At 42.4% G+C, this 13239-nt stretch overlaps 1 protein-coding gene across 2 annotated transcripts in view; it reads right to left on the bottom strand.

The window, feature by feature from the left end:
- Positions 1 to 13239, bottom strand: part of DOCK5 (dedicator of cytokinesis 5) — a 220632-nt gene that overhangs the window by 78791 nt on the left and 128602 nt on the right. For both annotated transcript variants that reach the window (XM_082254554.1, XM_082254555.1), the window contains 5 exons: positions 10341 to 10466; positions 10125 to 10249; positions 9913 to 10011; positions 4763 to 4835; positions 2146 to 2249 (listed from right to left, as the gene is read on the bottom strand). In XM_082254554.1, coding sequence (XP_082110680.1) covers positions 2146 to 2249; positions 4763 to 4835; positions 9913 to 10011; positions 10125 to 10249; positions 10341 to 10466 — 527 coding nt within the window. The remainder of the gene's footprint in view (positions 1 to 2145; positions 2250 to 4762; positions 4836 to 9912; positions 10012 to 10124; positions 10250 to 10340; positions 10467 to 13239) is intronic.

The following is a 13239-nucleotide window of genomic DNA, read 5'->3' as shown; positions in this document are numbered from 1 at the left end:
GTTGGCCAGGAGGAACTGCCACTTGGGCTGAGACCTGGTTGTATGCAACCTCGGAAGACGTTTAACTCGCAGGTCAGCCCCCACCCGGTGGAGCTATGTCACGGCCAACCTAGCACGGAGCTGAGGGCTGCTTGCACTCGCTGGTCAGACTGGGGTGACCACTGGATCTAGATTATCCAGCTCGTTGCCCAGTCCGGCAGTTGATTGTAGATCTCACAGCAAAAATCCAGGAGAAAAAATTTCTATCTAAAAGAAAAAATTTGGCAGGACCAGAGATCCCAGGAAGAAACTAGGTCCTTACTCCTGACTAGGCAGAAAAAAAACTGAGTAACAATAGCAGGGAGTATACCCCCTGGGACTGCCCAAAGGCGTAGCCAGATTCTTTTTTGGCCTAGTGTCCTACTCCTGTAGGAGGTAGTATAACCCAATGGTTATGAAGATCAGGAGCTGTGGCCGTCAATGAACAAAAGAGAAATTTACCTTTTTTTAAAAAGACTGTATGTGAAATGATTTTCTTGTTAAGTTTATATAAGGTCCTGCAACCCTCTGGGATGAACGTACACTATATTGTCAAAAGTATTGGGACACCTACCTTTACACGCACATAAACTTTTAATGGCATTCCAGTCTTATAGCTGCAAAGGGTGAGCAAACTCAATATTGAACCCTACAGACTAACAGCTTTAACTCTTCTGGGAAGGCTGTCCACAAGGTTTAGGAGTAGGTTTATGGGAATATTAGACCATTCTTCCAGAAGTGAATTGGTGAGGTCAGGCACTGATGTTGGACAAGAAGGCCTGGCTCTAATTCATACCAAAGGTGCTCTATCGGGTTGAGGTCAGGACTCTGTGCAGGCCAAGTTCCTCCACCACAAACTCACTCATTCATCTCTATATGGACCTTGCTTTGTGCACTGGTCCAATTCATTTGGTGGAAGGGGAATTATGGTGGGGGGTTGTTTTTCAGGTGTTTGGCTTGGCCTCTTAGTTCCTGACATTTTGAACAATTTCATGCTCCCAACTTTGTGGGAACAGTTTGGGGATGGCCCCTTCCTGTTCCAACATGACTGTGAATTGAACAACGCAAGGTTCAAAAAGACATGTAGGAGCGAATTTGGGGTGGAGGAACTTGAAATAGAGTGGAGGCTGTGAGCTAGGCCTTCTCGTGCAACATCAGTACCTGACCTCACTAATGCGCTTCTAGAAGAATGGTCAAACATTCCTATAGACACACTCCTAAACCTTGTGGACAGCCTTCCCAGAAGAGCAAAGCTGCTATAGCTGCAAAGGATGGGCCAACTCAATATTAAACCCTATGGAGTAAGACTGGGATGCCATTAAAGTTCATGTACGTGTAAAAGCAGGCATCCCAATACTTTTGACAATATAGTGCATGACAATATAAGCATGACAACAGCCAATAGAAGAGAAGCAAAACTTTCTTGGTGCCCAACCTCTTACAGGCAGAGAATAATCTCAACAAGTCTTCTGTGTCTCCAGTGAACATTAACAAATTAGGCTTACTCTGGTTTCTCTTCAGATCGAATAAATCTTTTGCCTTTTACAAATTAGGCTAACCTAATACAAAAACTTCAAAATACAGGCAGTCCCTGAGTAACAAACCAGAAGACCTTATTATTATTTTTTTTTTTTTAACCAAATATAGAAGATTGTATTATATTGCTCTGAAAAATGTAGAACAGGTAGGATAGATATCAGTCTTTTTTTTTTTGCTTAGCTAACTAAATATAATGTATCTCTAACAGCTTTATTCTGTAAAAATTTCCCAACCAGCTTTAAACACAATTATAAGACTCAGGCAACACACATCTCAAACATAAGAGTTCAAGCTGTCAAAATCAGCTGATTACTTAAACAAAGTTATAACCTGACTGGTTGCTTTGGGCAACATTTATCTGTATTGTCCAACCTGACACAATGTGGAAGATTTACTAAAAATGGTGCACAGGGAATCTGGTGCAGCTGTGCATAGTAACCAATCCGCTTCTAGGTTTTATGGTCAAGGTTTAATTGAATACGCTGAAGTTAGAAGCCGATTGGTTGCCACCCACAGCTGCACCAGATTCTGGGTGCACCAGCTTTAGTAAATTTCCCCCAACCTGTCTGTACAATAATAAATTGTTACCTTATAAATGATAAGGTCATGAATACCGTCTTTCAGTGTTGTGCCATTGTGGTTCATCAGTCTGACAAAAGCCACTCCAAACACCTTCTCTGATTTATCACGAGCTGCAGTAAAAGGACATAGAAGAGTTGATATCAATAATTTAACAAGTCCCATTAAATACATTTACCATGTAATGCGCAAGCCTCAATACTTTCTTTTGCTTCCCTGACTAAGCAATCATCCGTCATTTGTGTCTCACATGCTCCCCATCCCAGATGCTGCAGCTCAAAATGGGAGGGTTTCAATAGCAAAAGCAGTGCTTTCAATCCAGAAAACAGTAGGCCAGCGAGGTGTGGCAAGGTGCTGTTTGACAAGCTACAGACTTGTGCATTAGCAGTGAAAACGCTGATAGCGACATCCACTACAACAATATTTTCATTCCACTGTAGTACAATCAGGAACAGCCTATATGAGCATAGCATGTGCGTGCTCTGAATTCAGGAGCAGTGCAGCATTGGTGCCATACCATCACAAGAATCTGCCTTAGGTAGACTTAACTGGCAGGATCAGCAGGTATTTGTGAGACTTTATAGAGATAGATAAAAGAAAGATGGTACGCTAACCTAGTGCATTATCCCAAAAATTTTATTAAAAGTGTAGCCAGGTGAAGAACTGGTGTGCGGTATAATCTAAACTGAAGTATTGTTCCTTTGTGATCAGTGTGGGTTCCTCCTGTGAGAGGGATGAGTTGGATTATGGGAGATATAGTTTGAGGAAGTATGAAGACTATGCAGGATGGACTTGGCTGAACTATACTCCCAGGGAGCCGAGGATTATGAGGGAGAAGATAAATAGGGGGTGGAGTCAGATGTGCGCTCTTGCTTCGGGGACCTTGTGGAGAGCGGAGGTACAGACAGAGGAGCAGGACTGCCGCTGTGAGTGGAACAAGCAGAGGCTGAGGCCTGAGCGGAAGGAGTGCATCTGAGAGACAGCGGGAGTCACTGTGAGGTGACTAGCCCTGTGCAGAGGCCTGTTGGACAGAAGCAGTGCACAGTTGGGTGAGAGAGGCCTAACTGCCATGAGTGCGGAGAGAGAGTCTGTGATGCAGCATGAAAGAAGGGAGAACCCTGAATGGCTGAGATGGTTGTCAGCGGACATCCTCCTGAGATTCTGTAGTGCATGGTGATCTGGAGAACTGCAAGTATACTTAAAAATACACACACTGAACCTAGCTTAAGCAGAACCTGGATTTACTAATACTCCTTTCCCTGTGGATTACAAATGTCATTTATATAAATGACCAGAGCTCCAGCTGCCGGCGAAGAGTTGCAAGGTCTTGCTAGGACAGTGACTCTAGTAATTCATTGCTAAAGGGGGCCCCCTACAGGTGTTAGAGTGCATTATTTCATTTACTAGATTGAAGGTTGAAATATAGTTCAATTAATACACACACACACACACACACACCTAGGTGAGTTAGATAGATCAATTTTAGTTATATACAGTCAGTTTAGACTGAACTGTCTGACAGTCACTCTCACAAATCTTTTGGGTAATTTACAATATTATATATATATTCAGATATTTCTGGATCTATTTATAATTTGCTATATTGTCATTCTCGGATTTTGGGCCTTGGGTCCCATATTTGCATTTGGGACCCGGAGAGTCAAAATCTCATTATATTTTCTGTTGCCTATCCAGTTGTGTTGAAAGTATATCTGTTAATCTCTTATTTGAATTCAGTAAACTAATATACTGATACTCATGTGTCACGGATATTATTGCATTAATATGTCTGAAACAATAGTGTCTAGCGGGTCGGAGTCACCTCAGGGTCCAGGGAGTGCGGAGGAAGTGAACATATTCAGCAGCCCCCGTGGGGGTCGTGCTACAAAAGGAATAAAATAAATACTGCTTACAAACATAAGTAGCAAAAGCGCTCATCTGACAACACAACTTGGTTGTAATCTCCTAAACTCTTCGATCATTCAAGAATAGGGGAGACCTCACCGAAGTCCCTGCTGGCTAACGTGTTTTCGAAGGCATGTCCTTCTTCATCATAGCCAGCAGGGACCCCAGTGAAGTCTCCCCTATACGTGGGTAAACAGAGAGTTTGGGAGATTACCAAGTTGTGTTGTCAGATGAGTGCTTTTACTACGTATTTTTGTGAGTAGTATTTATTTTATTCCTTTTAATAAAATGTGTGGGATAATGCACTAAACCAGTGCACCCTCTTTTATTTATCTCTATAGTGTTCTGAGGACAACCCCCGGTCCTAAAGGGCAGCAAGGCTTCAAATGAGTTATCCATTTCTACAATAGAGCTATTGTCCCATTTGGGTTTCTCGCACACGCACAGGGGATCATTATAGCATTTGTGAGACTTTACAGGAGAAAACTATAAGTGCAGATACACTTATAATGAAGTGGCACAGCACATTTTTTTTTAATTGAGGGCCATAGTTCTAGTTTAATCATAGATGAGCAACATAATGTATGTTGGGGCATTTTGGAGATACAGTAATTGTTTTTTACAGCCCATATGTTACTTACAGTGGAAATACCATATGAGCTTTCTGGGTCACTTTAAGCACAACAGCCTATAACATGCTTTACTGAAAACAGATGCTTACATTCCTGAGATGAGCGGTGCCGAAATGAGAAACGAAGGTGACAGTGGCTGACATCCTCTATTGGTATGGAGACCTGTGTACACAAGAGAGAAAAAGAAAAATTAAAAATTTGGAAGAAATTACAAAAATTAAGCCTGCAAGACAAATTACTTTAACAAGGGACTGACACAAATAACCTACAACAACCAATGAATAAGTTGTATTTCAATACCTGTGACTGCATTACACTATTGAATGCTGAAACCTGATTGGATGCTGTAGGTAACCAACCGCAAAATTAATAAAAAACTTTAGGACTGGTTGGAAGTGGAACTTCACTCCACAATTAGACTTTAAGTCCATGACACCAGGTTGTAAGTGTAAATTGCATAGTCCTGTGTCAGTCTAGACCAGCCTTTCTCAACCCATAGGAACACTAGAATAACTTTCCCTTTTCAGAAAACCCCTGCTAAAATTACTATATCTACAACTCATAATACATTAGTATGATACAGTGGCGGCCCGTGCATAGCGGGCGCCAGGGCACCGCCCCCCAACCCCTAAAAAAAAAAAAAAAAAAAAAAAAGAAAAAAAAAAAAAAATGACAAAGCGAACAAATAAAGTTTTACAAAAAAAAAAAATTGGGTTCGCCGGCCTTTGTAATGGAAGTGGTGGCTAGGGGGGGGGGTGGGGTTACATCCCAGAAGAGGCGCCGATCGGCAGCCTTCTGGGGGCGTAACCCGATCGCAAGTCCTTGCGATTGGACACCCCCACTTTCGGATATCCTGGCTGTGATTGGTCCAGTTTCCAGCCTGGACCAATCATCATCCAGGACATCCGATCCCTGACGTCACAATGGGGGCGGTGCCGGTGCGTGAGTCAGTCACTCACCGTCATCGCCGCTCGGAGGACGAGGGAGAAGCCGCTCTCCTTCCCGCCGCCGCCGCCGCAGAGAGGACGGACTGGATCGAGGAGGGAAGAACCCGCCGCCGCCAGGTAAGTGCATTAAATTCAAGGGAGCACGCACGCTGCACTCTGCATTGATTGGGGGACAATGCTGTGGGCACTCTGCATTGATTGGGGGACAATGCTGTGGGCACTCTGCATTTATTGGGGTACATTGCTGTGGCACTCTGCATTGATTGGGGTACAATGCTGTGGCACTCTGCAATCATTGGGGTACAATGCTGTGGGCACTCTGCAATCATTGGGGTACAATGCTGTGGGCACTCTGCAATCATTGGGGTACAATGCTGTGGGCACTCTGCAATCATTGGGGTACAATGCTGTGGGCACTCTGCAATCATTGGGGGACAATGCTGTGGCACTCTGCAATCATTGGGGGACAATGCTGTGGGCACTCTGCAATCATTGGGGGACAATGCTGTGGGCACTCTGCAATCATTGTGGGACAATGCTGTGGCGCTCTGCAGTGATTGGGGACAATGCTGTGGCGCTCTGAATTGAAAGGGGCATGCACGCTGAACTCTGCATTGTGGGGGCACAGCACAGTGTTCATTGCATTGAAGGGGGCACAGCACAGTATTCATTGCATTGAAGGGGGCACAGCACAGTGTTCATTGCATTGAAGGGGGCACAGCTTCAAAGTCACGCAATTTTTTTACTGCGTTTTTTGGCGCGAAGCAATACCTATTACATTTTTCTTTTTGCGCCCCCCCAAAAATTTTGATTTCCGGTTTATAGCATGGCACCATCCCCCCTTTCCTTGGAATTTGCCTATTGATTGCTGCCCTCCTTGTCTATCTGCCCCGGGAGCTGCGATGCGCCCTGGCTCCCCTCCCCCTCCTCCTCCATCCTAGTGATGCGGGGGTGGGGGCGTCTGGCCATGACGCATCGGCGCCACGCCCCTTCCGTGTCTGCTAAGACGCCGCAGTGTGGGCGGTCTGACCGACACGCTGACTTACCATCCATGTCCCTCCACGAGGCGCCGGCTCACGCTCGGCTATTGATGGCGGCCGCCGGTGCTTCTTCTCTGGAGTGGCTGCGTGACGCTGGGAGCTTTCCCGGTGTATGTCTTGGGCTGAACACTACTCTCCTGGATTATTATTCTAAGGTACTATTCACACTTGGTAATATACTTCGTTATTCCAGCTACTCTATCTATGTTCTCACTCCCTTACGCCCTTTCATCCTTTGGCACAGTGATTTGGTTTTGGCTACTTGTTAATACACTTTGGTATTCTGGCCACTCTATTCACATTTTTCATTCCTTCACGTCTTTTATCCTTTTATTTAGTGGTCTGGTTTCTCCATGCTGTTTCTATATCACACTTCACTATGTAATTATCTTGGTATAGGTTTTACTTTGGGTCACATTGGCTACTTTTGACACTCACCCCATGTTCACTACTCATTTATTCTTTGGTTTCACTATCATTGATACTCACAGTATCCTTACATTCCTTTTACGGGGTACTCCAGGCTGATTTTCTTACTTATGCTTTCTATCTTTGGCTCCAGGAGTTCATCAATTTTCTCTAATTTATATTTGACCACTTTATTACTTTTAGTAATGTAAAGCACACTTTTGTGCAATATACATATTCAATCCGATTATAGATACTACATTGGATGACTCATTGAGATGCTTTTGATTTCCTCTACTACCTAGATTCTCTTACTGCAAACTCTGTGTTCACCCCCATGCGTGCCTGGTACTGCTCCCTCAGCTCCCGGGGCAGACGGTATGGAGGCCCCTCCATGGCAGATCCCTTGAGACAACGGTTCTTACTCCATTGTAAGCAATTTCAAACAAAATAACATAATTTTAATTGGGTGTTCATATTGTTATATGCATTATGACTTCCATGATATTTCCCCTTTTTTCATAGTGAATCCATTGCACCATCTCCTGAGGAAGTGTTATAAATACACGAAACGCGTAGAGCATACATGATGCAATTACTATGGAGTATCTATTACTTTGTTACGTTATGTTATGACCTATACCATACCCATTATGTTATGTACTTGTTTTAATATGCTATGTTATTCGGATCTACTGTATGTCATTATTGTATTTATGATGTCACAATTGTGCATACATAATAAATCAGATTACATGTGTACTATTTCATGTTCTTTGTTTGGACGTGTATGCACATATACTTTATGTACAACTTTTTATGGTCATCTTCAATCACACGCCTCATTTAAAGTCCCAAACCCCCCCCCCCCCCCTTGTTCACCCAAAAATTTTGAGCACCAGCCGCCACTGGTGTGATAGTCAGTGGGCAGAATGCTCCTTACACTTGTGGTCATTGGGAAGATTTACCCCATTACAAATAGCTAAAAAGATTAATGGTGTCAGTGGGAACTTATCGGAGATGCAGAAATTGGTCATTGCTCAAGGAACCCCCAGCAACCTCTGGAGGAACCCTAGTTGAGAAACCCTGGTCTGGACTTACCTAGAAAGCTAAAACTCACACAGGAATAGTGTTGGGGGAGCATGAGGGAGGTAAGCACAGTCTGCTTATTGTTCCTCCTGTAAAGTGAACTTGTTACATTGCCTCCTAAAGGAATAGTTTAGATACACTTTACCTGTGGTAATGACATAGTCTATGGTACATGACTCCACTTCAGTATCTATTAAAGAGGCTTTTTACCGCCAAACATCACTGCTCCTTAGATTACATTTTAAGAAGAAAGCTCCAGCCTTTATGCCGGGAGGACAACATTTCCAGAAGGGTCATTTCTTAAAGTATGCAAAGAGAGCTGTATGGTAATACAAGTAACTCCCTCTATATTGTTGTCATAAGCAGGCCCAAAACACGAGCTGTTCTATATGTGATACTGTGCAAAATATGGATTAACTGCTAAGTAAGAGAGCAGTCTGAATATTTAGGGGGGGGCAGCCAATCTCTGGGGAGGTGTGCCTAGTAGGTGGTTGTTTGAAGCCTGGAACAGGAGTTGATTAGGTCCTGGGTCCCATCATGCAGCAGGAGCCCCGGGCAGTCAGCTGGAACATTGCTAGAGGGTCATTGAGGCCTTAGCTGCAGCATAGCAGAAGGGCCTATTTCATCAACTGGACTGGAAATTTGGTCTGAAGAGCTCGATGAAGAGCACCTGGTGTAAGTTAGGGGAGGGTGTTCAGCTGTCTTGTAATACCATAAATTGTTTGCCCCTCACTGAAGAGTGCCTGGTGGATATTGGAAGGAGGCAATCGATCATCTTATGACATTGTGTGTAGGGCCTGAATTCAGAGCCTTACTGGCTGCGTGCCATTTTGTCCTATCTTTAGAAGGTCTGCTCTCTCTAAAGCGTCCTTTCAAGAACTGGACTCCATGCTACCTTTCTTATCCTTCATCCCATGCCACCCTTCACCCTATCCAAGTTTCTTCAGCAAATAAAACATAAAAGACATCCCCCTAGGCTACTTACTGAGCACAAGAGTGTGGAAATGCAATGTGTCTGACTGTCTCTTCACCAATTTCTGGGAAAGAGACCGTTAAAGCAATTGTAAAGTCTTGTTTTTTTTTTTTTTTTCAATAAAAATAACAAACATATTATACCCACCTCCTCTGTGCAATTGGTTTTGCAAAGAGCAGCCCAGATCCTCCTCTTCTCGGGTCCCTCTTCAGCTCTCCTGGCCCCTCCCTCACTTTGAGTCCCCCACAGCAAGCAGCTTGCTATGGGGGCACTCGAGCTGAGTCACAGCTCCGTGGCTCCATTTAGACATGGGGCTGCTGTTCGGCCTCATCCCCTCTCTCTCCTTATTGGCTAACTGACTTTGATTGACAGCAGCGGGAGCCAATGGCACCGCTGCTGTGTCTTAGCCAATGAGGAGGGGAGTACTGGATGGCTTAGACAGTCATGGACATTACTGGCTTGACAATGAGGTCAGGTAAGCATTGGGAGGGGCTGCTGCACACATATATATATATATATATATATATATATATATATATATATATATATTAATGCATAAAAACCTTCTGAATTTACAACTGCTTTCAGTCTAAGAGGCTCCTGCTGGGGTAGCGCTACAAATGCAAACACTGGAATAGGTCTTGCACTGTACAACTAGAACCTACTAAAATAAAAACCTATTAAAAGTTTTTTATTTTAGTTTTTTCGAGAACGCTAAGATTGAACAAACCTACAAGTCAAATAAAAAAAAGAAAATGTGTAAAAATTATAAAATGATTTACCTTGATTGTTTCATACCAACATGGCTGCTTGACCTGGTAATATACAACAGACTTGTATTCTGGCATCCCCTCCTGTCCAGCTCCAGGAGCAATAGCTTTCTGGAATCAATAAACAAACTGTAACAGAGATTTCTACTAAGAAAGGAAACAGCAAAACACAATATGATTTTACAAGACCTGACAGTGACCATCCAAATATAAGACAGTGATACCTCTAACACTGAGCCATCCTGATCATGCACAGACATCATGATTTCCACATTCTTGGGGGTTTTCTTCTTTCCTTTATCAAACTCTCCCTGGATCAGTGTAACATAAATGTCATTACGAACATCTCCTGTAAAAACATGATAGAACACATTTATGAAGCCAGCTACTAGAATTCTATGGGGCTATTTTATTAACCCTGTATGTTGAGACACACATACCAGGCAGAATAATCTCTGGAAATCCCATTTTCCGGGCCACCGCAGTAGATCGATCCACTAGGTGAGAATATTCCTTCTGTACCTGATTGATATCTCCTGGGAGAAGCTTAAGGGAAACCCACAGCCCTGAGAGGGTAATAAAAAATATCAATATCAAATTTTTACTTGAAGAGAATGTAAAAGTGTAAAAGTTGTAAAAGTGGAGGAGTTTCCAATGCCAAGAAGAATCTTCATATTTGTACAAGTAAAAGAACTATAGGTCATTATTGGTTGTTTCTAGCAAATTATTATCCCCAGCCCCCTCTTATGTGTAAGTCGCCCTGTGTCTATTAGGGGCATGGGGTGACCAAGAAAATGATGGACAACTACTTGATGGATGCTGAAAGAATGGAGAGGCTCTTTCACGTAAGACAGTAATATTTATGAACAATATCCCTCACGAAATATATGAAGATCAATAATTCCACCTTTCAGAATGATAAAATATTGTAAGAGTCTCTCATAGACCATTGCTAGATAGTTTGAGGTGGGGTTTGTTATGTGTTTATTGTTAAGTGGCTGTATCCCATTCTTCTATTGTTTGTCTGCCTTGGGAGTAAACTAGTATAGGATGTATACGTTTATGTGGATTAGCTTATGAGTTAATGAAATCAGCTATTAGTTGCTAGGGAGAAGGGGGGATTGTCCACAGAGTGTATATCTCTTTGTACCGGTGTTTCAAAAAAACAGTTGATGTTTTTGCGCCACCCTAGACTATGTCTCCACAAGTGAATGGGTGAGCTAAGGGATCTTGGGTCGAGCTGGCACCAGGGCAAGGGAAGCTTATACGGTGGACATACTCCTCTTGAGTACGGAGTCAGTCACAGTATTTATAGTTCTATAATTTTTTTAATTATGTTTTTTATCAGTTGTACAACATTTCAAAAAGTTAGTGAGTGGAATATGCAATTGTATCAAATAAAGTAACATTAAAAACCATATCACTGTCTTGTGAGATTCTTTCTTCAGCATCCATAAACAAAACAGATTATAGTGTATAATAGATTGCCACCTTCCCCATACAGGTAACTTGCTTCAAGGGGTTGTAACTAGATTAAGAGTTAGGGTAGAATTACGCCATGCATCCCAGATTTTCTGAAATTTAGAAGGGCAGTTTCTATTTCCATAAATAACCTTTTCAGAAGGGAGTATTTGGTTGACTAGAAATAACCAATGAGCTATTGTAGGCGAGAAAGGCTGCATTCACTTGACGACTATTGCTTTGCGTGCCAGAAATAGTGATTCTCTCAAATAAATTCCAGTATAGTGTGACCAGTGTTCCTCATCTAACAAACCGAATAAGTATATCTCAAGAATATATTGCGCTGGAATAGATCTAAAGAATTTAGCAAATACAGTATATCACCTGTTTCCAGAAAGTCCATCTGTCATTGGGTGCATCAAAAACAGTATGTAGAAGCAGTGCATCACATTTATTAAAGACTGGGAAAAGGTACTGGTAAATTACCTACGACTGGATGAGTTTGTTATCTATTGTCTGAGACATCGATAAGTGAAAAGAACAAAGGCCATCCCATTTTAGGTACGAGTTTTGGATTTACTTTAAATGTATCCCATGCACCCCAATAGGAGGTGAAATTTGTTGATATCCTCTCTAAAGATGCAGCAAGCAAGACTATTGCACATAAATGCCGAGGTGTTAAAAGGATCCTTAGTCCCTCCTTCATGACTGTCAGTTTTGTGCTTTTCAAATCTCCCTACTGCTCATGCTAATGATGAACACATGTTATATAAAGATACATCTCACATAAACCTTGTGTAAACAGATATTACATGGATAGATTTGGAAAACTTTTTAGGGTTAGAGACCTGGAAAGTTCTCCTGAATGTGACACTGGAGTGGTGCATGTCCTGGTCAAGCACTCAGTGACAGATGTCCTAGAGGTCCCGGGTGGGATAAACAAAAACCACCGTCACATTGAATACCCAGTGCAGGCAGTGCTATTATAATGATGCCATTTGTGTGCCCTATTAAATCCCAAATTAATATGTACACTGATCTGGAGTTATCATAAGGTCCATAACCTTTTTTTTCCCCAGCCCCTGATATCCAGGTGATCTGATGGTTTTTGAAAGTATCTATGCCAGCCTTCTGCAACATCCTGTATCTCCACTGCATGGTCTTCACCATAAAATAGTTTATAAAGGTGCAACACTGAATTTGATTTGAAAAAGCTAAGACATAATGGTAACCGTTGAAGAATTCCCCCTTAGCTATGCCATTCTGTAATAACTGGTATAGGATCCTGTTTGGCATTAGGCTGCATTCACACTTGAGCATAGCGTTTTACCACGTCTTTTACCGCGATTTTCAGGTGTTTTTTTCAGGCGTTTTTGGAGGCAGGCATTGACATCAAAAACGCTGGTAATCAGCCCAAAAAGAAGCTCATGTACTTTTTTCAGCTACAGGCGTTTTGTAAAATGCTCAGATGTGAACAGGGGTCATTTAAATGAATGGGGTTTTACTTGTTGGGCGTTTTGGAACGTTTTTTTTTTTTAGCGTTTTTGGAGCTGAAAAACACTCAAAAACGCCCAGGTGTGAATGGAGCCTAAAACAGGGGTACTTGAAAGGCAGTTCTGACCCTTGGCAAGACCCTTTAAATGCCAGCCAGGGAGTGTTTTAAAATGCATGCCAAATTTTATCTAACACCAATCTGATCATACTTTTATCAAAGATTGTATAGTGGTATCAACAAATAATTTTGTGTAGCATCACACTCCTTCTAGACAGGGATATGGAACTAAATTGAGCTACCAAAAAAAAAAAAAAACACACAATTTGGCTCATTGGGCGATCATAGTTTAGGCTTAAAGAGACCCTGTCAGTTTAAGAATGCAA

Source organism: Pelophylax lessonae (assembly GCF_965119305.1).
Source record: "Pelophylax lessonae genome assembly, chromosome: 4".
Taxonomy (NCBI): Eukaryota; Metazoa; Chordata; class Amphibia; order Anura; family Ranidae; genus Pelophylax; species Pelophylax lessonae.
This window is presented reverse-complemented; position numbering and strand designations above follow the sequence as displayed.